The following is a 24,927-nucleotide window of genomic DNA, read 5'->3' on the forward strand; positions in this document are numbered from 1 at the left end:
TTGTGCACGAGATCATGACAATGCTGTCGTCTAAACGTCCTTAATAAGACAATCGATTACTTGAACTATTGCAGCTGCAGCCGGAATAGCGGTATCTGTACTGTAGACAAGTCTCGGTCCCACCACTGCCTTCTGTAATCTGTAGAGTAGCTTCATATTCGTCTCTAGGCCAAAGACTCACAGCGAGCTGCGATCTATCAAGTGGACAAAGTCTCTCGAGGGGATAACTTTACGTACAGCCCATGCTGCAGTACTAACCAGCCCGGCACCAGATGATATTTCTCAGGATGTACCAGCGTCAGCCGAAATCTCCGGAAGAGTTCAGGGATGAACTTGTTCACTTCCAGCAGCGCAATATTCTTGCCAATGCAGACCCGCGGACCACCGCCAAAAGTCAGGCTGGCATTCTCCATCCTCTTGGCTGTTTCAGGATCGACCCTCAGCCATCGCTGCGGCCGATACTCATCTGCGTCCTCGCCAAACAAGTTCTGGTCTCTGCTTACAGTCCAGGCGTTGCTTCCAACGATTGTGCCGGCTGGAAGCAATTTCCCACATAGCACCATACCTCCTTCAGGAACCACTCGCGGTAACATTTGACCCAGTGGAGGATGAACGCGAAGGCATTCCTTGAGACATGCCTGGAAATACGGCATGTTCTGACCTTCTCGAAACGTAATCGGAGCATCGAGGTCACCGTCTGTCCCTCGAGCACTCAGAGCTGTTTTGATCTCTTCCAGGAAGATGGAAAGAGTGTCGGGATTCGTCAGGAAACGATAAACCAGCTCACGTAACGCAATTGCCGTAGTATCCGAGCCTCCTCCGACGTTCGTGTTGGCGAATTCGACGAGCTGAGCCTCGCTGAAGATGTCTGGGTGCTTCTCTCGCCCCTTTAGGAACTTGCTGAGGAAATCTGGTGCTTGACCCTCTTCAGGAGGGGTATAGTCCCGGACCTGTCTGGCAGAAAACCCAACAACACTATTCGATCCTCCAAAGAGAATCCTTATCTTGCCGTATATCTTCAGGCGTAGCCACTCGTCAAGGTCCGGGACTTGTCCGATCTGTATGGTTCGTTAGCGCTAGTACCTTGATCGAAAGCAAACAAGCAGGCCCACCATTCCGATCCAATCCATCGCGCGTCCAGTATGATACATCATATTCTCGACATCCTCTCCTGATTCGAGGAATCCAAACCGTTTACTGAAAGTCATCTCTCCTCTGTCCAGGTCAGCTACCACCATACGTACAACGACCTGGAGGGCTGACTCACACAACATCGAACGCATACATCTGCAACCACTTCGAGAAATCGCATGCTATTTCGGGGCCCGCAAAGCGCGTTCTCATGACATCCATGAAAGTTCGGGAAGAGCAGTCAACGAGAGGCTCATATTGCAATACGCTCCCCATTGCATATGCATTGGAAATGGGTCGTCGTATCCGCCCATGCTTATCTTCGTCCATCTCCGCGGAAACATTGGTAATCGTCTCGCCGCCGCGGCTCGTCTGGTGTTGCGATATGTAGAGACGGCTCTATGTTGGTGCAATTTCAAATCAGCTCGCGGATCTCCAGAGCTGGTTGAAAGACAATACCTTTTTAAAGACAGGCTTCCAGCCATAAATAATCTTCATCGCCTCTGGATCCGCAACCGATACTGTGTTCGGTCCGAGTCGAAGCAGTGGAGACTTGTATTTTCGATGCAAAGCATATTCTGCGGTACCCTTTCGTCGAACATAGTGCTGCAGGAGCCATAGGTCCGATATGGATGCCAGGAATGGTCCTGGTATGTCCCGTAAATGAGGCCGAAAGCGCCTTCGGACGGCCGTCATGCAGAATATTCCCAGCAGAGCTCCAAGGCATAGTCGCCAAAGGTATGGCAAGGACTCCTCCAGAAGTCCCATGTCCCTTTCGTGGTTGCACGGCTGTTCAGTTGTGAAATTGGTATACGGGGACAACAAACCTCTCCTCCACCACTACTCAAGCCGAATATACTTTGCAGCAATGTTGAAATGCCTACTCAACACGGCATCGAGCCCAAGGCGAGAAAAGACTGTGCGGCACATTGCTGCCCAGCTGCTTTCTGACATAGCCACGGAATTGTGGTTCCGGACAGCCGCTCGAAAAAGCTGCAGAGCACGGCCTGCTGAGTTTGACGTTTTCAAGAGAGACGTGTCACGATTTAAGTTGAATCGAGGCAGTATCGATTCTGGAGTAACTTTCTGTGCTTTGGTTTCAAAGTATCTGCTGCACGAGACAGGAACAACCCGTGTCTCACAAGCTTTTAAAGGCTACACGCTGTCCGCCTGCACGATATCCATCTTTTCAGCCTTGGATGGCTCACCAGCTTTAATGCCCGCTATCGAGGCTTCAATGTGATCGAGCGTGGTCTCAACCCCAGCACCCTCTAGCTCTTGTTGATACAAAACGACCAGCTCCCTGTCTCCAAACAGCGCCGCCACCTCTTCTAGAGGCTTATGTAGCGTATCCGGGAAGACGAAAAATGCCATGAGCGCACCAAAAGCGGAGCAGACGATGAAGATGATGTAATAGTTGTACCCGATGTTTGCAAACGCAGTTGGTGCGGCCTGTAGCCAGGGAATGTTGATCCCAGAGTAGACACTGTAAAGCCGTTAGACCAAAGCCATACGTTCTCTTTCAGAATTCTGATACGTACCAGGTAGCTATAGCGTAGCCGCGTGCACGAAGATGAGACGGCCAGATTTCAGCCTGATAGAAAAATTCGGGGCCGTCAAGACCGAGCTCAAAGGAGACGTTGTAGAGGAAGATCATGGCAACACATGCCCCGAGCTATTTGTTGAGTATCAGCCAAAATGTCTGCACAGACAGTAAATAATTCGTTGACCCTTACCGCAGCTCTGTTGGTACTGTTCTCAAACTGACTAAGAAGGATAGTCAACATGGTGAGAAAGAATCCGCACATGGCGTATCCAGTTCCGATCAAGCGATTTCTGGGCACGAGGTCCACGAAAGTCATCGCGATTGTACTCCAAAGTAGAGCATTTGCAGTATAGCCGGTCTGGAAGAGTAGTTGCTGGATTCCTCATCAGCAAATTGAATCTGTCTTTTGTCAGGGGTAACCTACTTGAACGTTATTGTAGCCGAGTCGAGCGAAGATGATCACGCCGTAATCTAGAAAGCTCGGTTAGCCAACTGCAAAAAGCCCATGAAATGGAGGTAGACTGACTCTGGATTACTAGGATTCCAGAGCTCATCACGCAAAACAGGAGGGTCATGGTTATGATTGCTCGTTTGCGGTACGAAGGTCTAGTGAAGATCTCCTTATAGCTTGCTTTCAAGGCTCTGTCAAGCTCAATCTGTTTCAACCTGTAGATGAGGTAAGTCACTGTGAGATCTCTATTTCGGATTTGTAAACACACATCTTATAGAATTCACGTTTTGCGAATTGGTTGCTAGGGTCTGAAGGGTCGGTGTGCAGCTTTTCTACGACCGACCAGGCTTCAGCGTCTCGCCCTTTTGAAAGGAGGTACCTGGATTTCATATTAGCTTCTCGTGGGACAAGGGCCAAGAATCGAGTTGAGTATACCGTGGGCTCTCTGGAAACCAATAGATGAATAAACATATTATCAAAGGCGGCAGTGTGGTCAAGGCCAAGGGCCCTCGCCAGGCTGTTGGAGTGTCCAAGAAGTAGAACCCTAATCCAATGTATCCAGTGACGACGTACGCCACATTGATACCGATAGCATGGATATCCACCAGCTTCCCTCGATCTCTAATTGTGTTCAGCCAGTCTTGTCTTCTCTCACGCTTGATGATTCTGAGCTTGAGTTCTCACCGAGGTGGCACTATCTCTGCGATATAAAGAGGAACGGAAGCAACGGCTTGGAACGCTCTGCAGAAGGTAAGCACGTAGATTTTAAGTGACGGTGAGACTTTGGTTACCCCCAGCCTGCAAAGAACCTGAACGCAATGAACATGCCGATGTGTACAGAGCCGGCCTGGAATGCCTGTGAGACCAGGTTGATCATACAAGCAACGAAGATGGACATTTTGCGTCCATAAGCATCCGCAAGCCTGTGCGTCGTCAACGGTAGTTTGACATGATGCGTTGATCACTCCTTACCATCCGTGCATGAACGGTCCAAAGATACCACCAGCATAGAAGATTGAGTTGGCAGCTTCAAGAAGCGAATTTTGCTGCGAATAATACTTTTGCCCCTCGCTCAAGTCCATGTAGTTGTAGAACGAAGGCTGGCCCAACGTCGTTGAGATGATGGATGCGGATGCCCCATAGGTCATGGACCCGAATGCCATGAAGCAGACCACGAAAACAAGGTATCTTGTGACAACATGTTTGTGCTCAAACTCGCGGGCACTTGGCTCCGGCATGTCGATAGACACGTTTCCTAGGTAATTTGGAGCGATGTTATGAAGATGTCTAGAATCCAGTCAATAGACACGTGGTTCTGATCAGCGTTTGTACGACACCAAAGTCATTACACTAGCAGACCAGGCTATGGAGTTGCGGTAGTATTCATGGCAGGCCGTTGGTACTATGCCTGGGGGTGTGATTCGCCCATGCTGGCTCAATCTGCGACAGCAGAAGCGGTTTCGGTGAGGATCCGGAATCGCAATGCCGTGGAAATCGGCGCCGTACGAGCTTGCCAAGAACGGCATTACGACGACCGAAGACTCACTGCCCCTGAATGCCATTTCAGCAGAGCATTGCGACTAACTAAACAAGCCAGCTGCTTAAGCCTTACTTGTAGTCTCTTTGCATCGCGGGTGCCGCACATGCCGCACACTCGCCAAGTGCGGTACTGATTCCGAAGCTTTCAAAGCGTTTCTGAGTGCGCGATCTCCCCTAGCAGCCTCATGGGGAATGGGGTTCTTTGCAAGCGAGGCTGTAGAGGCGTGGAGTGCGGGGAGCATCATCCTTCATTCCTTTACCAAGAGTCCAAATGCGGGGAAATGGCATGTGACTCGCCACCCTTCACTGCAATTTTCGAATCTGTTCGGAGTGTTCAGCTGTCTTGTCGAGTTCCCAGCAGACTTTGGATGGGAGGCTGATTGTCAACCTGGCATTGCATATCGCTGGCCTGTCCGACATGACAACAAGGAGAGAAGATTCTGGTGGGCGTAAATACGCCCCGACCGCTTGGTAAGGAATACGCCTGAACAGACTGCTTGATTGCTCCGATCAGACCGCCAGCCATAGTTATGGAGCAACACCCAACTCCCCAACCCTCGATCTGCAGCCGCGAAACAATGTCCATCAGTCGTCACGGCGCTTGTTAAGTGAAAACAAACGTTGACATGTTCTAACGAGTACGAGTAGCCTCTCTTGCAAAAGAAGAAAAGTTCGCTGCGATAATGGCAAGCCAAAATGCTCCAATTGTAACCTTTACAATGTAGACTGTATTTTTGGGCCTGATCAGAGAAGGTATACTTGTCCTCGCCGATTTGCCGCGGATCTGGATATCGGAGAGCACTGACTTCCATTGGTAGGACTTCATCAACAATGAAAGCTATATCTGCCCTGAAAGACAAAGTACAAGATCTCGAAGAGCAGTTGAGAAGGAGCCAAGCAGCCGCTCAACAACCTCCTGTGACAGCAAACGATGCACCGCGGACCGGCGCAGTCGTCCAGCCGCAACAGGATTTAACAAACAATAGCGGCCAACAAGACCAACCGGTTGCAATAGTTGAACAGAGCAACGTTTCGGACACAGATCAATTCATGGCGAATGAACCTCTGGCTTTACCGGCCATCTCACCGAAGCCCATCGCGAATACACCTTTCTTGGAGCACGATCCGTCGCCTGATTTCCATTGGAATAGCTCATTTGATTTCCTGATCAATCCAGGAGATCTGGAGTTGGGCAATGTCACCTTTCCCCCTCTCACGATGCCCTTGGAAATCGAAAGCCCAGAACAATCAAATTCGAGCGACGACGACATATCTCAGCGGCTGGCAACTACGTCTGGCCGTCTCACACGAGGCCAAGATGGGCGTAGGCACTATCATGGTGCGAGCTCCTCGCTACGCATTGTGAGAGATAGCCTTTTTCCTCTTTATCAGCCCACCTTACCTCCCATACGAAGCCACGGAGACAATCGTATCAAGCAAGCAGGGCTCACTTGGGATGGCGACGAGCAACTAGAGACACATCTGAGTAAACTTTACTTCACCTGGCACAACCCATTGATAAACGAAGTTGATGAAGCGACTTATCGACGAGGGGAACGTGAGTGGCATAGTGGATGCGATACAGTGCTATTCTCACCTGCTCTCCAAAACTCCATATGGGCGCTGGGAGCATTGTATTCCACCCGCCGACACCCGGACGTCTCAGGAGACTTGTCAGAATTCTTCGATGCTCGCGCGAGGATATATGTGGAAGCGGAAATGGACAGCCCTTCTCCGGCGACTGCTCAGGCAGTCATAATACTCGCAGGTTACGAGACTTGCCATTGTCGTGATTCCCGTGCTTGGCTATATGCAGGCATGGGAGTTCAAATCATCACAGACCTTGGGCTTCATGTCGACATCCAGCGTAGCAGCGAGGATGAAGAAGTAGACTTGGACTCTCACGGGGCTGAACAAATCCAGAAACAACTGTTCTGGGAAGTGTGGATGGCAGACTGCTTCCATGGCAGTTATGCCGGTCGGCCGTCGCTGATGTCGACCATGAAATTGCGCATGCCTCCGCCTGTGCTATCGAGCTGCAATTCTTGGGAGCCATATTTTGATGGAGAGTGTCGAGCATACTCTGGATTCGACATAACTGTGGTGCGCCAGATACCAGTCTACGTCTCACAACTGGCCTCAAAACTTTGCAGAATACTGGAGGTGCTATATACACCAGTCCCCAATGCTGCTCAGGATGCCATTGCGTTCGTCTCGGTGATGGCTAGAGAATTGGCCGATTGGCGATCAGTACTTCCAGAAGGCTTGCAACTGGACCATAGGACAGAATACTGCGCAGCGGCCCCCGTACCGTTCGTGATACTGCTGCACCTGTTGTTCCACGAAGCCGTTATCTTTCTGTACCGACCGTTCTTGATAAGCAGTAGCCTTTGGGAAGCTGGCCTCACTGCAAGTCAGATATGCAGTAACTCCGCGATCGAGATATGCCGCTTGCTAGGCCTTTATCAGACATATTATCCTCTGAGATACATCAACTGCACCGCTATACGCATAGTCATTGCAGCCGGAACAATACATGCTTACGACAGCTGCGTACACGCCGGTTCAAGGGGCAAAGATGCTCGATCTTACTTCATGGTTGCTGTTCGTATGCTTGGTGAATTGAGCGCCTCCTTCAACAGTGCTACGCGCGGTCTTGAAATCATTACAGCGCTGCGGAGTGAGTGGCAGGTCCAACGGTTCCAGAGATTCGGGGGAAAGGAAAAGGCAAGGGGTGTAGAGGGTTAGCCAAGCTTGAATGTGATGGGCCTCATTTGATGTCCTGATCTCCTTTGACTGCTTGTTCCATGTCGTGTAGGAGTTATTGAGATATCTTACCTGGTCCGAGCAGGGACAACGGTTCGTTACCATCTGCCGCGGCGAATGACTCCTTCGTCGCCCGACGCCAGCAATACGTTTGAGCCCGGAATTATCATGCCGGCAGAGCGCACATGCTTTGCAACTCTCGACTTGACTGGTCCTGGGAAGCTGCTTTGTTAGTCTTTCCAGAACAACAATCTTCGTTTCCATCGCTGTCCTTGGGTTTCTACGGTTGTAACATGGTATCGGACAACCTTTTGGGCGCCAATGGCATTGCCTCGCGTTCCAATGGAGAGTCGGGCGAATACCACTATAGCTCCCAATACCTGGGCCAACCAAGACCGTTGAAAGTTGTTCTCATTGGTGGCGGTCTGTCCGGCATCGCGGCAGTCAAATTGTTCAAGGAGCGGTTTTCTGGCCTTCCGACCGAACTGGTCATCTACGAGAAAAATGAAGGTAGAGCCCAGCATCCAATACCAAACACTAGCAGTGCTTTACTTACACTTCTCAAAGATGTTACAGGTACTTGGCTAGAGGTATGTGGTTTGATGGACGGACATATTTAGTGAATCTGTGACTGAATCCATGCCGACTACATAGAATCGCTACCCAGGGTATGAGTGCATCCATTACTGTTAAAAAAAACTTGCAGTGCTGAATCAATTCTTTGCTCAGATGTAGTTGTGATGTACCAGCAGTGAGTCCCTCGATAACGCACGCGTTGCACAAGCAATACCAACGAAAAACAGCACGCCTACTCGTACTCGTGGGAGGGCAATCCGCGCTGGTCGAAGGCTTACGTTGGCTCAGAAGAGTTGTATGATCATTTCAAAGGCTGTGCAGTGGCCTACGGCATCGAAGAGTTCATACGTCTACAGCACCGGGTCACGAAAGCAGTATGGGATACGCGTAAGGGTCGCTGGACGCTTACAGTGGACGACATCTTGCACAATCGCACCATCACCGACGAGGCGGAGGTGATCATTAACGCCTGCGGTTTTCTGAATAACTGGAAATGGCCAGAAATCACTAATCTCATGTCATTCAAAGGCCATTTGGTTCACTCGGCCAGATGGGACGACTCATACTCGTTCCGAGACAAGGATGTCGCGATCATAGGATCCGGTTCGTCCGCGATCCAAATCGTGCCGAAGCTTCAACCAGGTATTTCTATTGTATCCATTGAAAAGTTTCAAATACTAACCATAGAACAGTCGTTAGAAGCATGGTGTCGGTCAATCGTTCTTCGACTTGGATTACCCCTGAGTTCGCCTCCGCTTTTGCCCCAGAAGGCCGCGATATGGCTTTTTCAGAAGAGCAAAAAGCGAAGTGGGAAGCAGATCCTGTGGCTTACACGAAGTATCGCAAGGAAATAGAGTCGGGCATGAACAGATTCGACCTGTACTACGCACACACCAAAGCTCAAAAGGAAGCCTTCAATTCAGCCCGTGACTTGATGCACGATCGTCTAAAAACGAAGCCAGAACTCTGTACTTCTCTTGTCCCTGGCTTTGCGATTGGATGTCGCAGGTGAGTGTGGGATATTCAATGCGTAGATAATTGCAGCGCTAATGGGCGGCCAGGTTGACCCCTGGCTATGGATATCTCGAAGCGCTCTGTGCGGAAAACGTCACAGTCAGGACTGATGCGATCTTGAAAGCCGTTCCAGAAGGGTTGATGATGGTTGATGGAAGTGTACTGGCGGTAGATGCAATCATCTGTGCTACCGGTTTCGACACTAGCTTTCGTCCTCCCTTCCCGGTCATCGGCGAGGGCGGATTGGATCTTCGACTGGCATGGAAGGATGAGCCGCGTTCTTATCTCTCTGTAGCCGCAGCTGGCTTCCCCAATTATTTCAGTAGGTTTTTGGAACCTACTTTTTCAAGAAGCCCAGGCTTACAATGTTGCAGTGGCGAGTGGACCAAACTTTCCTTTGTCAAATGGCACCCTCATTCCCTGTCTGGAGAGCTGTGTATCCTACGCTCTTGACGCCATTCAGAAGATTCAGACCGAAGGCATTAAGTCGATTGCACCTTCAGAAGACGCGGTCAACGAGTTCCAACAGCATAAAGATGCGATCATGAAAGACATGGTATGGGCCACAGGCTGCCGCTCCTGGTTCGTGTTCCACAAGCAAATAATTTATCGCGACACGTATGACTGACAGCCAGCCACCAGGTACAAGAATGGCAAGATCGATGGAAAAGTTTGGGGGCCATGGTGTGGTTCTGCTCTGCATTTCCTTGAGCTCATGTTGTATCCACGGTAATATTGCTTGATTCCTTGACTTCCGCATCTTAGCTAACACAGACGAAGTTGGGAAGGCTGGAATATCCAGTATCTTACCAAGAACAGATTCCAGTACCTCGGCTGTGGGAAGACAGGTATAGAAGTCAATGGTGGAGATCGTGCGTGGTACATCAAGATGCCGGGCGAGAAGCAAAAGGGGGCAACCAACGGATCATGAGCGAGTTACACGATGCAATGTGTTTGTGGACTCATTACGTACAAAATGGCTGTCTCTTCTTGGTTGGGAAAGCCTGCTACAGCGCAGCCCAAGTACGCGGTTGGTCCGTCTTTCTAATGGTCCTTCAAAGTCTCGCCGTTCGCGCCTTTGATGCGAATTCGATTGTAATTCCCATCGACAGCGTCGAAACCAGTCGCTAGAATAAGCACATCCAGCCGGAATTTCTCTCCATTTTGCATCAAGACCCCTTCATGCGTGATTGCCTCGATCGGATTCTCCCTCAAATTGAGGATTTGAACATGTTCTCTGTTGAACTGCTCGTAGTAGCCCCCGTCACATAGTGGTCTTCGAGCGTAAAGCTCTGTTGGCATCAGTCTGCGCGCTTTCTCTGGGTCTTTCACGATGTGCGCGATCTTCCTCTTGATGAAGTCGCACGCCGCTTCATTGGCTTCTCTGTTTGTCGAGATATCACCGAAGCCTCCCATCAGGAAGCGGAAGCCGTTTCCTTGCTGCCACAGGCTCTCGAAGATTTCGTCTCTCTCAGCTGCCGATACAGATGAAGTAATGCGAGTCGACTCCTCGAACCCAAAGCCAACAGTAGAGTTTCTGACCTTGGCCACGATTTCATCATAGTTCTCATTGACCCATTTTCGGTATTCTGGGCTCACTGGCTTGTCGCCGCTGGGGACAGTGTATTGCGGAGTTCGCTGGAAACTTATCAACTCTTTGACGTCTTTTGCAATATCTGTGATGATTTGGACGCCTGTCGAGCCGGACCCGATGATTCCTACTCTCTTGTTTTTGAGATCCATGTCTCGAGGCCATGCAGCTGTATGAAGAAGCTTGCCCCTGAAACTATCCAGCCCGGAAATATCTGGGTAGTGAATCTTCGAGAGTAGTCCAAGCGCTGTCACGAGATAGTGTGCGACGAAGGTCTCTCCTGTGTTGGTCTGCACGATCCATTGTCCTTTGGGATCCCAATCGGCAGATAGAATCTCAGTATTGAATTTCATGTAAGGTCGTAAGCCGTGTCTCTCCACCACATGCTCGAGATATGCAAGAACGTCCGGTTGTTTGACGTAGTGATGAGTCCACGGGTACTGCTGGAGGTCCTCTTTATCCCATGAATATCGATATACATAGGACTCTGTATCGCTCATCGCTCCCGGATAGCGATTCCAATACCATGTCCCGCCAACATCAGAAGCCGCATCTATCACTTGGACAGATAGTCCTTGCTTCAGCAGTAAATACAGTTGATAGATACCCCCAAATCCAGCTCCAATAACCAACGCATCAACTTGTCTTTGCATGATGGTCGCGTAAGTTGTAGTTCTCCCGATATCTTTGAAGCTTGAACCAGTGTAATCTCATATGTTGCCCGTATGGTTATTGCCAAACTCCTAATGCTTCCTTGCATGGACTTCGGTGGTTGTGCGATCTTCATCCGTTCGACCTTACCCCACAATGGCGCCTTTGTGAGCTGGTGAAGCTTTCTGGACGAAGATGCTGCACCGGAATTGCAGTGCCGTGGATGGGAAGCACTTGGGAACCCCTCACCCAAGGGATTCGCGGATCTCCGTGGCGCTCCAATATTGACAACCTGTCAATTGTCAAATCTCCGTGTGATTGTGCAAGCAGGTGGTGGAGATGAGAAGACTGTTGTCCATCAACAACGATATCCTGCCCTCAACAACGTTCCTATCATACAAGTCGAAGGGTGTTCTTGCTTGTTTGAGCATTTGCTACGGCCTTCTCCCTCTTTGAAGTAACTGAGGCGACTTAGCGGGGACGAACATGATTGAAAGAGCAGCATTAATAGTGGGCGCAGCGTCCGGGATGGGCAGAGCCACGGCTCGCAAACTTGCCAGTCGTGGTATATCAGTCACTCTCGCAGATATGAACAAAGATAGAGTATCCGATGTTGCGAACGAAATCGAGTCAACTTTCGGCGTGCGCACTGCGTCTGTTGGAGTGGACATCACTCGCGAACAAGAGGTCAAGGACATGGTAGAGCACGCCACTTCTTTGACGGGATCCCTGGATTATGCGGCAAATTGCGCTGGTATCTGCGAGAGTATTTGGAAAGAGGAGAGGAGCATATCAACGGAGCTCTTTGACCAGTAATATCAATATGATCCAACGAATTTAAAGCCATTATTGACTTCTGGCGGCAGGACTTACGCTGTGAATGCAAGAGGCCTCTGGCTGTGCCAGAAGTATGAAGCACAAAAGATGCAAACGCAAGAACCAAAAGCCTTGGAGCTTTCGCCAGCGCCGGCCTCGCCCATCAAGAAACAACGTGGATCAATAGCGAACATAGCATCCATATCCGGGCTTCACGCGATCGGCCTAGCGGCTTATACGCCCAGCAAGTATGCAGCAGTGGCAATCACCAAGAACGGGGCAAAATTCTACGGTCCCGATGGCATCCGTTGCAACGCTCTTTGTCCCGGATGGACACTCACCACCATGATCGAGCATAGCATGGGGAAAGAAGGCACGCTTGGTACAGAGGAGAACAAAAATTCTCCTGTCAATGACATTGTCGCTCTGGGACGCATGGGATTTGCAGAAGAACAGGCGAGCGTGATGAGTTTTTTGCTCAGCGACGAAAGCAGCTATCTAAATGGAGCTCTGATCGTTAGCGATGGAGGATACCATGATATTAGATAGAAGCGGCCCATGAGCATGTGAACTTGGGTCTGTCTCGATACATTACAGCCTTGTCTGCATCTGCCTGGAAAGTCTACATGCCAGTTTCAGCACCATTCCAGCTACCATGACCGAACTTTGAGACCAAGTATCTCCGTAACCATAGGAAAGAGTAACCCACGGACGTTTTAGTCTAGAGAAAGGTACTACAAGAGGAAGGGGCGCATGTGAACTCAAATGCAAGTGAATGAATATCTAGGTTTGCGCTAGTGGGCTTCCCGGTACCTTCACTCATAACAATTGCTCAGCATGGTGGGTGTCTCAATACCTAGCCAAATCTATCTCAATATCTATCGATGGTCTCAATCATCGACTGCTGCTTTCCGATATTTACAATGGAGGGTTCTCATAGCAGTTGATGCTGCCGACTTGAGGAGAACCGTTCGAGCCCGAGCAATGGTAGATCTCCGCGATCCTGTTCTTGCAATCACTGTCGCTGTAGGCGTTGCAGGTATACTTGATGCCTTCACACAATGACGTTAGCAAAGCACCAGCTACCTGAAATAGTCCCGACATCACGAACCGTCGTCACCGATGTTTTGCGTGACCCCGTAGTAGCCGGGATTGATCTTGTCGCAGCCGCCGTTGCTGGCCATGCTCTGCGACTCTCCTTGGGTACAGGCTGTGTCGGTGTAGTAATCGAGGGTGGCATTCGCGCTGGCACCAATGCTGAAGATGCTTGCCAATGCGGCAATCTGGATAATGGAGAACTGCATGTTTGATATTGTGGCCGGAAGAGAGGTCGAAATTGATGTAAAGCTTGACAAGATCGTAGGCTGATGTTGTCCAGCCTGAAAACTTGTGGCTTCCACATAGCTTTATTTATATTGTCTAGAGAGCAGCACTTGATACCAATGACGCTGAGGCTGCATTCGCGTCAATCGAATCGATGATCGAGTCACAACCCTTTCTGAGATGGTCTCTATGGAAGCATGATTGATGGTCACATCGTTCATACGCCAACATGTGTTAGCGAAGTGTCAAAACACCCCTATGTCTTAGCGAGGTGTCCAGACATCCCTACCAACACCGTCGGGATCGTTTCGAAGCCCAGCGCCGGGCACTGGTTTCTATGGAAGCAATGAATGACAGTGCTGTTGGGACACGCCACCAACACATATACGCGAATGAATGATGTGACCGTCGTGACCATCAAGGTGTTTTCGTCGCCAAGCGCTGTCCTCCCCTACGTTTTTTGGTAAGGTGAGTGTATTTATTAGCCGACGCTATAAGCTTACCAAGACTCCATTACTAACAGACTAGTATAGGCAGTGACGTGTGTTTTTTACGGCTTGAGTCTGCCTTGCTCCAGCGCAGAAGAGTGATCGATGGCAGTTCAGTGCGCTCCCGCTATCCTGAGCGAAACTTCTTAGCATCTGGCAGTGCTGCACTCGCCTCTCGTTTCTGTGTAAGGTTTAGGAATGCTACGACTCGACAACTCTTTTTCACATTGTGGGAAATAAATTCATTTGACAAGATCGTCCTCGAGAATGCTGGCGTGGTCAACATTCAAAATGGAACGTCTGCAAAGTCAAGGGGATATGGACGAAACCACAGGCTTCTCTAATGGAGAAATCGAACCCCACAGAACCCTTCATACCACCAGGACTTGCAATATGCCATGGCCTTTCCACCTACAGCTGCTACTCATTCTCGCCACAATTTTCGGAGCCTGCCGTCTCGCACAGGATGGCTGGGTGTCAGCGAGCCGCTTCCATACGGACGTCTCCTGCAACTGCGGGGACTCAATTGTCGACGCGAAGTCCCTCCAATGCGTGTTCGACCCCATAGCCTCTGCCTGGCTGCCTCCAGCCTGCCGAGACGACGAACTTATCCAGGAATTCAACTCCGCCGGGCCTGGTCCAAACGGTTCGTGGGACTATTATTCCGATTCTAACAAGACAACAACATACACGTATGAAGAGGTGGCTGCACTCGCAGACGAGACCAAGGTCTTCTGGACAACTCTGCGGTGGCATATCGTGCATTGCAGCTACAACTGGAGAAAGCAATTCCGACGGTCGGTCACCGGGGTTAAGCTCGAGGGCCGGTTTAATACTATTGAGCACCTGGCTCACTGCGAGATGATTTTCCAGAAGGAAGATTATCCTGAAGCTGTCATTACGCATGCCCCGGTCGCGCTTCATGCAGACTTTGTACCTCCGAACAGACTTTGATGGTTTCCGGTCTTTTCTTAGTGAGATGCGGTGCTTCTTTCTGTATTCAAGGGCGACATAACTCCAATCGAGACGGCCCACGTGGGTGTTGTCGCCTTTTTCCTCGAGACCTAGATCAGCCGCTCCTGCAGCACGAATGCTGTGAAGTCATCTCTTGCCTCTTTCAGAAGCGGCTAACTGCCTTTGGTTAGATCGTCGTTAGCGCTCTCTTGTCGAGCAAGGGTAAAGGCTATTTAACACCATCCACGTTTTCTACGAATTCGCGCACTCCATTAAAGCATTCAACCCGTTGACTTTACTTTACAACTGAACTACAATGAGTTCAGGTACACCGTCACCTCATCCCTCCAAAGCCAGCAGGTTCCCTCACTGTTCGGATTAATTTGTCCGAAGATCCTCGATCCAGCACGAAAGCGTTTCAGCTTGCGCTCTTTTCCAGGCACTAAAGTAGCTCTTGAGACGGATCGAACGCATCGCCGGAGCGACGACTTTGCTTAAGCACCGACAGTCGATCAATACGGAAAGGCGTCTGTTGGTTGCTAGCGTCGATACCGGTGCCAACAACAACCAAGCAGGCCATACCATAATGTGAGCTGGATCGCCACGCGTTCTATGACTTGTATGGAACGGCGATACCACGACGCACCGTAACCTCCCACGTTTGGGAATCGGGGATGGTGTTGGAAAGACCGTGTGGGATTGATTGGCTGACTTCGGTCTTGAACCAATGTCCCAACTGCGGTCGCCCACGATCAAACGATCAAACTAAGCCGTGAATAATGACGACGTCGGTGTGTGAACCAGTACATGCACATGCACCTACCAAAACTCGCGAGGGAAGAACACAGCTTTTGATAGGGCGTATCAATTCCATGGGTATTAACAAAAGTTCCTACACTACACACAAGTACACTCGGTACAAACACATCAAGCCCGCTCAACGCTCGTCAGACTGCAACCGAGCATCGGCATCCCGAAGCATGCCACTGACTCGGCCGACAGCAACAAGGACAACCCTTCCGAGCCATTGCGTCGTATAGATGAGGTCAAGCAGCACTCGGCTGCCGCAGTGCGTTCGGTGTCGCGCAGGTACCACGAGGTCGCTGATTCATGGGTCTTTCATCTTCAGCCAAAACCACAACTGCCGTGCCGTCTCTTCAAGGCTCTTCGTGTCGAGCCTTTCGAAGTGAGGTAACATGTCAGACCATGCCAGCTCTCGCAGGGACGACATCGATCTCATCATCGTCGCTATTCTCATCGCCAAAGAGATCGTCATCGGCCATGCTGATGTTACCACCGGCACGAGGGCCCCCAAACGAATTCCCAAATGGTGCGTCGTCCAGCATTTCAAGAGCTTGGAGCTTCGCAAGTCGATTCTCTTCCTCCATCATGCGCTGCGCTTGTTGGGCAGCAGCCTGAGCAGCAGACACTTTTGACGGCGTTGGCCCATCGGGATTCTTCCTAGGACGACCTCGTGGACGGCCAACTTTGCCCTTGCTCGCTGGCGTTGTGCCGTTGCTATGAGCGAACGCGCCACTCGCAGCTTGGCTCAGCATCTCCGAGGCATCATCTGCGTCTTCATCGTCGTCATCGTCATCATCATCTTCGATGGTGATAGGATCCGCTGCGGCCAGACGCATGCTTGGGCGCTTCCCACCGACTGAACTCTTCTCCCTGCCTGGCGCCGACGATGTCTGAGCAGCGCTTGCTTCCTGTTGAAGTTGCTGGTTGGCAGCATTTTGGCTTGCTTTTGCTTGTTGACGACGACGTTCGCCTGGGTCGCCATCTCGGAAGTCATCAGGAAGCTGGTCTGGTAGGTCGGCGTCATCACCTGCGTGTCGCTTTTGCAGGTAACCTGGAAGGGAGCGACGGTTCTTTGACGAGCCAGCCCGTGCACCACTAATTGCGACGAAGCCAGACTCTTCAAAATCGTCGTCTTCTTCGCCAGATCCAATGTCCACTTCCTCGTACTCAGTGGCTGCTTGCCTCCGCTTGCCTTTGGAGCTTGCCGCTGTTGCTGGCAGAGAGTGGCGCACGACACGCTTTCCATTCGGTAGTCGCTCACGCGCTCGGTAGCTGTAGCTGTCATCCTTCTCCACGGGAATGAGCGCCTTCTTGGTCGCACCGCTAACAACTTTACCCTCACGAACTCGGTCCTCGTAGCTCCGCGATGAGTTCTTCTTTGGCGCAACATCACTCTTGAGTAGCGAGCCTGCGGGGTCGTCATCATCGCCGTTCCGCAGTGGGGCGTCGATTACTTCGTGTTCAGCATCAGCGTCTTCTCCCTCACCACCAGCGGCTGTCAGAGCAGCCTTGGCTGCTTGCACAGCAACTACCTGGGCCAGTCGTGCACCTGGCACTGGCAGCCTCACAATACGCTTCTTGCCCTTGATGGCAGCTTGGAGCATGATGAATCGCCCCTCTGACTTCGCCTTCTCCAACGCCTTGCGCTCCTTCTCCTTTTCAAATTGTCGTTGGACCTCATTCTTGGCCTTGCTAGCCATCGGTCCAACTGCAGACTCGGCGAGATCGTACGAGCGGAAGCCGGCAGCAGCAAGACGAGGCTTCTTGGCTTTCTTGCCTTTGGACATGGCAATGTCCTCGAAGTCGCCATCTTCATCGTCGCCTTCTCTCTGCCGCTTTCTGAAAGGCCTCAGTTCTTCTCCATTTGGTTCTGCGCTGTCGTCATCGCGCTGCCCAAGATAGTGATAGGTGTTGTTGCCGTCCGGGTCTGGGTACATCTGAGCAGCAGGTACATCATAGCCAGAATAGCCGGCGGAGTTCAAAGGCGCGTATCCATCTTGGGGGCCAGCTGGTGCACCGGCCACCATGGCTGCCGGGGGTGGCAACGACGAATTAGCCTGTTGTAACCTCCTAGCCATGTCCTCCTCGTCGAACTCCTGAAGAGCACCACTCATCTGGGTATCGCTATCGCGCTGATGGCGGCGGCTATTGGATGGAATGGGCCCGCCGAGAGCTGGGTCGATTGGCGTGTCATCAGGCGAGTACTCCATTTCAACTTGCGTCTCATTGATGTGATCGTCGTCCTCGTCTTGCATGCTTGGATCGATCTCCTTGTTCTTTTCAGCTTCAGCACGAGCCTTCTGAAAGCGCTTCGACTGCGTGCGATCCACTGGGTCATCGTCCTTCAACCAATTAAGGTTGCTGACACTAAAGTCAACAAGCGCCTCCACGCTGCGCACGTCTGCGACTTTCTTCGTGTCGTGGCCAAGCAGAGTGCCTTTCGGCTCGTATGGCTTCATCTTGCCCTCACGCCTGCAAGCGCCAGCAAAGCAGATACCCTTGCAATGCGGGCAAGACCAGTCTTGGTCTTCCATGATATCGATCGGCATCTTGTCCCATCCTCGAAACAGAGAGCCATAGCACCAGGACCGCTCGCATGTCGTGCACTTGGCCATCTTCCAAGTTGGATGACGATGGCAGCACACGTGGCATGGTTGATTATTCTTCAGCCAAGCTTTGGACTTCTTCTTTGTAATTTTCTTGACTGTGCCATCGTCACCAACAACGATCTCCTCGTCAGACTCCTCGTCATCCTTGGGTTCGTCGGCCGGCTTCTTGACGTCTTTGAAGGGGCGGCGCTTGAGCTGTTCTTTGACCACTTCAGTGAGCGTCTTCTTCCCGTACTTCTTCTTCTCCTCAAGAAGAGGCAGCGGCGTCTTTTCGTTTGGTCCTTGATCAAGTTGGATGATGAGTCTCCGCCAATTCTCGTACTTGGTTGCCAGCTCCTTCCAACGGAATTGCTCAACCCATCTGAGACCACTTAGGCAAGCGCACGACCGTCCCATAGCGTAGCAGTCCATGCAGACGTCGTACGGATCACCATCGTCATCCTCGGCGTTGTGACCAAGTAGATCCTTGCATGTTGGGCAGGTAAGGAAACGGTTGAAGATATTTCCTCGGCAATAGGCGCAGGTGACGTTCGAGTCGAATGGCACATATTCCAGTGACTTGGGCGCATCTCGATCGTCAGGACTGAACATCTCGGCGAGAAGCATTTGCTTGTACATCGCGAACAGACGCTTGAAATCCTTGCGCAGCTGCTTGAGCTTGTCGCTGTAGAGCAACTGCTGAGCATCGTGCTGTGGCATGCGTTGCGCCTGTGTAAGGGCCTGAGTGAGCAACGAAGCGTACTTTTGCAGGGTGTAGTAGATGATAGCCTTGTTCTTGTATTGCTCATCACGGCACACAATGCGCTGACGCGGAAGAGCTTCGTTTATTGCCATCTCCAATGTCTCAACCGTCGTGCGGTTCCACGCAACTTTCATTGTCCGTGTGCCGCGGTTCCAGACCTGATGAGGTGCCAGTGGTGGAATCAAGATGAAATCACCGGGGCGTTGCTCGACAACGTATACATTGAAGTTCGCCTTCTTCCAGGCGACAACCTGTGCGAAATGGTTTTCAACTTCAATGTCATGACCAAGGACGCTGAGCCAGTACTCAGAGACCAAGTGTCGATCCTTGGATTCCGTCATGAACCAGATTGATGAACCCGGCTTCTCAGCTTTGCCGTCATCTGACACGGTGTTCGAAGCCTCCACCATAATGTTCTGACCCAGTGACGCACACATTTCTCGATGCGCTGGTGTATATGTACCTTCATGTCCAATATAACACATCAGGTTCTGTGCGCGCATGTCCGGTGGAAGCGAGCTCATTAGATCTCCAGCTCTTGCGATGCCCTTCCCAAGCCTTCTGCCTGGAACAGCGCCGGTAGTGTCCGGTACAGCACCGGGCCCTCCAACCTCGCCCGTGCTGTCGTTGAGGTAGGTCACAGCGGGTGGCAGGTGGTCCTTCAGTTTGTCCCACCAAACATCATGACAGTCGATGTCTTTTAGGTAAACTCTCTGGCGTCCTTTCTCTCGGTACGCTCCAGGTTTGTCGAAGAACTGGTTTGTGAGCAAGCCCATGTTGTTCAGATAGTGAGCCGTTGTCAACGGGATGTTGTCCTTTGCGGTGAGATTTCGAGCACTCTCGACTTGTTCTCCACAGTTGTCGCGCAGCCATTTCGGCGAGAATGTCCACGGATCGAGCCTATCTTCGAATCCGTCGATGACCAGAGGCTTCCCACCAATGATCACATGCAAGGTGACTAGCTTCTCAAATGCCTGCATGCCCTGCTGATCGATCATGTCGCATGAAATACGGTCGACATAGCTGAAGTTCGGCGTTGACTCGACCAAGGCCTTCAAGTCAAAGTCAGGAGCGATGGGTTCGAACGATGCGCGGGGGCGTTGAGCAGGCATGTTGGCGACTGTATGGCGAAGGTGAATTGATATCGAGACGCGACTCCGCCTGCCACCGTGAACGGTTCATGGCCTTGGGGGTGATGTCGCGGTGCGTGCGGCAGCGACAATGTGATGGCCCGAGTCTCCGAGTATCGCTGCAGCTCTCGGCGGCGGTTGTGAGTGCGTGCGATCGATGTAAAGGTGGTGGCGCGTGTGGATGTTCAAGGCGGGCGTGACTGCGGAGGAGCTGCTGAAGTCGCCCGAGGCGCCTTGGCAAAACTTTAATCGTGGGGAGAGCAGCTCCATCGATTTCAATGCTTCGCCCTCTCTCTTTCATTCACTCACTCATTTTCACAATCAGTTGGTCAGTATCTCCCATCACATGCAAATAGTAGGCAGGATCCTAAGGTAGGCCATAGTCTCAATTGCAGTAATGGCGGCCCCCTTCCGTATCTCGTCTCTGCTCTCCCGTCCTTCTTCCTTCGCAAGGACTTCACGCCAGTTACAAACTACTTCAATCAAGAGATGGGCCGTATCGAGCAGCAGACCGATCGCTCAAAGTCTTGCCAACACTGAAACGACATCATCGACCGCACACGAAGCTCTTCCGCCGCAAGCCTACAAACCTCCAACCGCTGGCCTTCTCTCCCATCTCCCGCGCTCATGGGTGCCGTACGCAGAGCTCATACGCCTACAGAGCCCAGCCGGAACATACTACCTCTTCCTACCATGCTTGTTCAGCACCCTCCTCGCCGCTCCTCTCACCAATCCCATCGTCCCGCCTTCGACCGTCCTCTACACCTCAGGCCTCTTCTTTACAGGTGCTCTGATCATGCGTGGGGCAGGCTGTACTGTGAACGATCTTTGGGATCGAAACTTGGATCCACATGTTGCGCGAACTCGACTTCGGCCGATTGCAAGAGGAGCCATATCAGTCAACCAAGCCATCCCATACTTAGGAGTCCAATTGTTTGCGGGATTGGCATTACTGCTCCAGTTCCCCTTTGCGTGCTTCTACTATGCCACACCGAGTCTGCTCTTCGTCGCCTCGTATCCGCTTGCGAAACGCGTGACCAACTATCCTCAAGCCGTTCTCGGTCTCACCTTCTCCTGGGGCGCGATGCTGGGACCTCCAGCTCTTGGGATCGATTTGCTATCGCACACTCCAGCCTTGGTCTCGGCAGCTTGTCTCTATGGCAGCTGTGTAGCATGGACAGTGGTGTATGACATGATCTACGCCTACCAGGACATTAAAGACGACGCGAAGGCTGGGATCAAGAGCATTGCATTGGCGCAGGAGAAGAATGCGAAAGCGTTCTTGAGTGCCGTGAGTGCGCTGCAGGTTGGATTACTGGCTGGAGCAGGGATAGCTGTAGGAGCAGGACCACTGTACTTCGTGGGAGTCTGTGGAGGTGCTACAGCTACACTCGGGTACATGATCAGAAAGGTCAACTTGAAGAGCGTGGAAGACTGTGCTGGGTGGTTCAGACGAGGTGCTTGGTTCACTGGGGGCGCAATTTCGCTGGGGCTGTTCGGGGAGTATCTGGCCCAGTATCTGGGGTTGTGCGAGGAGGATAAAGAGCAGGGGGCTAAGAGGACATGAGATGGATTGAACAATCTTGGCAGATGTTATGAGACATGGCCTATACGCGCAACAATGCGATGAATCGTTCGTCCTTTGCTTCGAAAGAATGCCAAGACAGAATGCAGCGACTCCAGGTTGAATGTCTCATGTGAGTACATTCACGGCACAAGGAACCCAGCTTTCATGCAGTCAATCCTTGGTCGGGCTCGCTGATGTTTAGACTGAGACATCACAGCATCAATGTACTTGCATAGCGCAGGTCTGAAAAGCAGCAAACAGACGTTATCGGGACGACGATAAATGGGCAAGCGGCACAAGGCATGCAAACCTGGATATCGAAACCAGAAAACATCATTCGAACACTCCACGATCAGAAGAACAGCGAAAGACATCGCTTCCGAACTTCGACGCAATCGTCCCAACCATGAGACCATTTCAACGATTCGCTCAAAACACCTACCTGAACGTCAACGCCTGGCTCAACCAACGTCAGAGGGCACAACCTAAGCAGCCAGCTATCAATCCAAGGCTCCCTACCATCCAACTCAACAACGATGCTGCTCAGCACCACCACTGGCGTCAGAACATGGATTTTCAGGAGAGTCGCCGCTGGGACCGGTATTGGGGTCTTCCTGGCCGTGACTACGCGCAGATTCAGTTGGCTGCAGCGGTGGACTGGGACCCGGATGTCAATGAGGACTTTGGTGGTGGTGAGGTCGGAGGGCAGACTGCGCAAGGGGCAGATCGGACGGGGAATGTCATTCAGGATGATGGCTTAGTCGAGGGGCGTCCGCAAGAGGAGGATGTTGGCCAGGGTGATTTTCGAGATGAGATCGACATTGATCAGCCTGATGGAGAAGGGTTTGCTTTCCAAGACGACAGTGACGAGGTCTCTGAAGCATCTACTCAGAACGACAGGGACAAAGACCGGGACAGCGGCTATAACACGGCAAGCCCCACGGATTCTCCCACGCCGCAGGCAGCTACCATGGCTTCACCAGAACATCGGCCTCTTGAGCCACCCAGCTCTACAGGTCGTGTCGACCCTCTCGATCTCAATCAACTCGACAAAGAGCTTGCAACCGACGTCACGAGCAGCGGTCCATCTTCATCTACCATGCCACGGACGTTCAGCGATAACTTCACCTCCTTCCCACCCTTCCAGCCCACTGCGAATCCCAGAACCATATCGCAGACCAGTCCCGCCCATGACAACGACGACATCGGTGTCCCTCCAGTCTTTCGCGAGAACGGATTCGGCTGCTTGAGTGACGACGGCCCATCTCCTGATCCTGGTCCAAATCCTCCTTCTCGAGACGCGAACTTGCGGCCCCGAGGTGCGGGCTCATTCGTGGAGATTGGTGTTCACATGGACAACACGCTCAATGACGGACTCGTTCGCCGGGGCAGGGACGTGTCCTATCCCCATCACAGGTGGATGGGATCCGTCGCATAAGAAGAACGGTGAAGATGATGCAGAGAAACACGTGTACGAACGCCATGTAGGTAGTATTGCATCTCGTTGAATGACATTCACCGTCCTTGTCTTGTATCGCATTACTCACCATCAGTTCCGTGATTGGAAGCTTCTGCACAGCCCGACACTCACTCCACAAAGGTCCGTGCGCATGGAAATTTCCATGGTCTGACTTTCATGTGAAGAGGAAAGTGAGACACGCGACAAATCGGATTCAGAAGTTTCGCTTTGAAGTGCGACACACTTTTGCAGCAAACACAACTTCCACAAACATCCAAGTGAACTTCATCTGGAGCAGCAACAGAACCCAGACTACTCTCACAAACACTGTCGCCAAGCATCAGGAAAGCGCCGCATCATCAAACACAACACAATACGAACACCGCCGTTAATCACCATGAACGGAAACACTACCATGGGCACCCTCCTCCGCGCCTCGATGCTCGCCCGCACCATCCTCCCACGCACCACTACTCGCGCTCTTCGCACCACGCCAAACAAAGCGACAACCCTCCCCAGCAGCACCCCTATCAACCCCACCCTCACCAACAAGCTCGACCAAGAAGACGCCGGAAACTACCTCACAGGCGCCAGCACCTTGAGCCTCGGCGACGCAGTCTTTCTCCTCGTGGGTGGCAGCATGGCATTTTGGATTGGCAACAAGGCTATCGAGGAGGTGAAGGATGTGGTCTGGCCGGAGTTGAAGTGGGTTGGGAAGAAAGTCGTTGGGAAGGATGGGGAGGGAGGAGAGGGAGTGAAGTGAGAGGGCGAGGGCGAGGGAATGCGACAATGAGAATGATTGAAGATGGTGTGGTGTGATGGATTCGGGGGCTATGGCAGACAGCACATGGGATCCACGGCGGCCGGCACTACTACCAACGTCAGGAACGGTGGTCATACGCAGACGTTGGGGCAGCATGCGACAGCATGCGACCGCACATGAAAGACACTGTCGATGTGGACGTCGTGTCTCTCCTTCGCTGGTGGACTGAGGGAACGAGACGGCACAGATATCGCGAGCAGTTAGTTCCAGCACATAAACATGAACCAAAGACTCTCCATAAAAAAGCCCCGTTGTGTGCCATCGATCTCACTTCCGTACTCAAGAACAAGACGATGCAGGAAGAAAGACGCTTCCAGTAGCCTGACTGGGAACCCAAGGTCGAGATCGCAGTTTAGAAGTCCTTTTCGGTACATACTTTCATTCATGATTTTAACCAAAGAGTCCTTGCAATCGGTATCAAAAACCCAAAGGGACGGCAAGAGCGATTGACCTGATATTCGTCCTACAAGGCAAGTCCGTCGTCAAACTTCAGGGGGGCTCTCGAAGCGCTTTTCGGGGGCGAATTGAGCTACGCTCTAGCATTTGTCCAAAATTTCGGGCCGCACGCGGACGCTAACGGATGTACTTTTTCCAAGATATCATCATGACACGTCTTCATGTTTCTTTCTCAACGCGAGCGTGACGCGGTTTTCGACTTCGACACGAGATCAGAGTAGCAAGTTTCATTGACTGTCCGGAGCGGTCCGTTGACGGACGCTAGTTGATGTCCTTCTTGCAAGATCTCATCTCGGCGCGTGTTCCTCGACGCCAATCTGGCGCGCTTTTCAACTTCGACGCGCTTCAATAGAAGCAGTTTTGATTCGTCGGACGGAGAGGTCCGGAAACGGAAATTAAGGGGTGTTTGCAGATGGAGAGCGCTCTTGTATCGCTTTGCTTCGAAGACATCGCTTGTCAGTAGAGGCAGCTTACGTCAACGAATCTCACGT

The 24,927-nt window shown here is 51.7% G+C and overlaps 11 protein-coding genes across 11 annotated transcripts; 6 read left to right on the plus strand and 5 right to left on the minus strand.

Moving 5' to 3' along the window:
• Positions 1-197: 197 nt before the first annotated feature.
• On the minus strand, positions 198-1,899 carry M409DRAFT_69643 (uncharacterized protein; the record flags this gene model as incomplete). Its single annotated transcript, XM_033818386.1, has 4 exons — positions 198-1,058; positions 1,113-1,215; positions 1,268-1,530; positions 1,591-1,899. The coding sequence occupies 4 exons, from the start codon at positions 1,897-1,899 to the stop codon at positions 198-200; spliced, it is 1,536 nt and encodes a 511-aa protein (XP_033662409.1).
• Positions 1,900-2,286: 387 nt separating this feature from the next.
• On the minus strand, positions 2,287-4,366 carry M409DRAFT_69644 (uncharacterized protein; the record flags this gene model as incomplete). Its single annotated transcript, XM_033818387.1, has 10 exons — positions 2,287-2,617; positions 2,673-2,806; positions 2,868-3,050; positions 3,102-3,148; positions 3,204-3,343; positions 3,397-3,507; positions 3,564-3,749; positions 3,813-3,869; positions 3,920-4,051; positions 4,101-4,366. 10 exons carry the CDS (start codon positions 4,364-4,366, stop codon positions 2,287-2,289), a joined length of 1,587 nt encoding a protein of 528 aa, XP_033662410.1.
• Positions 4,367-7,726: 3,360 nt separating this feature from the next.
• On the plus strand, positions 7,727-9,954 carry M409DRAFT_37513 (uncharacterized protein; the record flags this gene model as incomplete). Its single annotated transcript, XM_033810743.1, has 10 exons — positions 7,727-7,943; positions 8,001-8,023; positions 8,088-8,101; positions 8,163-8,184; positions 8,237-8,651; positions 8,702-9,017; positions 9,071-9,345; positions 9,398-9,611; positions 9,666-9,752; positions 9,804-9,954. 10 exons carry the CDS (start codon positions 7,727-7,729, stop codon positions 9,952-9,954), a joined length of 1,734 nt encoding a protein of 577 aa, XP_033662411.1.
• A 113-nt stretch (positions 9,955-10,067) lies between these two features.
• Positions 10,068-11,267, minus strand: M409DRAFT_58928 (uncharacterized protein; the record flags this gene model as incomplete). The annotated part of the gene is made up of 1 exon (XM_033814034.1): positions 10,068-11,267. The coding sequence occupies one exon, from the start codon at positions 11,265-11,267 to the stop codon at positions 10,068-10,070; it is 1,200 nt and encodes a 399-aa protein (XP_033662412.1).
• A 484-nt stretch (positions 11,268-11,751) lies between these two features.
• On the plus strand, positions 11,752-12,630 carry M409DRAFT_37536 (uncharacterized protein; the record flags this gene model as incomplete). Its single annotated transcript, XM_033810747.1, has 2 exons — positions 11,752-12,077; positions 12,132-12,630. 2 exons carry the CDS (start codon positions 11,752-11,754, stop codon positions 12,628-12,630), a joined length of 825 nt encoding a protein of 274 aa, XP_033662413.1.
• Positions 12,631-12,999: 369 nt separating this feature from the next.
• On the minus strand, positions 13,000-13,385 carry M409DRAFT_58930 (uncharacterized protein; the record flags this gene model as incomplete). Its single annotated transcript, XM_033814035.1, has 2 exons — positions 13,000-13,133; positions 13,193-13,385. 2 exons carry the CDS (start codon positions 13,383-13,385, stop codon positions 13,000-13,002), a joined length of 327 nt encoding a protein of 108 aa, XP_033662414.1.
• A 798-nt stretch (positions 13,386-14,183) lies between these two features.
• Positions 14,184-14,846, plus strand: M409DRAFT_27924 (uncharacterized protein; the record flags this gene model as incomplete). Its single annotated transcript, XM_033808788.1, has 1 exon — positions 14,184-14,846. One exon carries the CDS (start codon positions 14,184-14,186, stop codon positions 14,844-14,846), a length of 663 nt encoding a protein of 220 aa, XP_033662415.1.
• Positions 14,847-16,045: 1,199 nt separating this feature from the next.
• Positions 16,046-20,113, minus strand: M409DRAFT_58931 (uncharacterized protein; the record flags this gene model as incomplete). The annotated part of the gene is made up of 1 exon (XM_033814036.1): positions 16,046-20,113. One exon carries the CDS (start codon positions 20,111-20,113, stop codon positions 16,046-16,048), a length of 4,068 nt encoding a protein of 1,355 aa, XP_033662416.1.
• Positions 20,114-20,528: 415 nt separating this feature from the next.
• Positions 20,529-21,698, plus strand: M409DRAFT_27926 (uncharacterized protein; the record flags this gene model as incomplete). Its single annotated transcript, XM_033808789.1, has 1 exon — positions 20,529-21,698. One exon carries the CDS (start codon positions 20,529-20,531, stop codon positions 21,696-21,698), a length of 1,170 nt encoding a protein of 389 aa, XP_033662417.1.
• A 406-nt stretch (positions 21,699-22,104) lies between these two features.
• On the plus strand, positions 22,105-23,136 carry M409DRAFT_27927 (uncharacterized protein; the record flags this gene model as incomplete). Its single annotated transcript, XM_033808790.1, has 1 exon — positions 22,105-23,136. One exon carries the CDS (start codon positions 22,105-22,107, stop codon positions 23,134-23,136), a length of 1,032 nt encoding a protein of 343 aa, XP_033662418.1.
• Positions 23,137-23,554: 418 nt separating this feature from the next.
• Positions 23,555-23,920, plus strand: M409DRAFT_27928 (uncharacterized protein; the record flags this gene model as incomplete). The annotated part of the gene is made up of 1 exon (XM_033808791.1): positions 23,555-23,920. The coding sequence occupies one exon, from the start codon at positions 23,555-23,557 to the stop codon at positions 23,918-23,920; it is 366 nt and encodes a 121-aa protein (XP_033662419.1).
• Between the last annotated feature and the right edge of the window lie 1,007 nt (positions 23,921-24,927).

This window comes from Zasmidium cellare, assembly GCF_010093935.1.
Source record: "Zasmidium cellare ATCC 36951 unplaced genomic scaffold M409scaffold_40, whole genome shotgun sequence".
NCBI lineage: Eukaryota > Fungi > Ascomycota > Dothideomycetes > Mycosphaerellales > Mycosphaerellaceae > Zasmidium > Zasmidium cellare.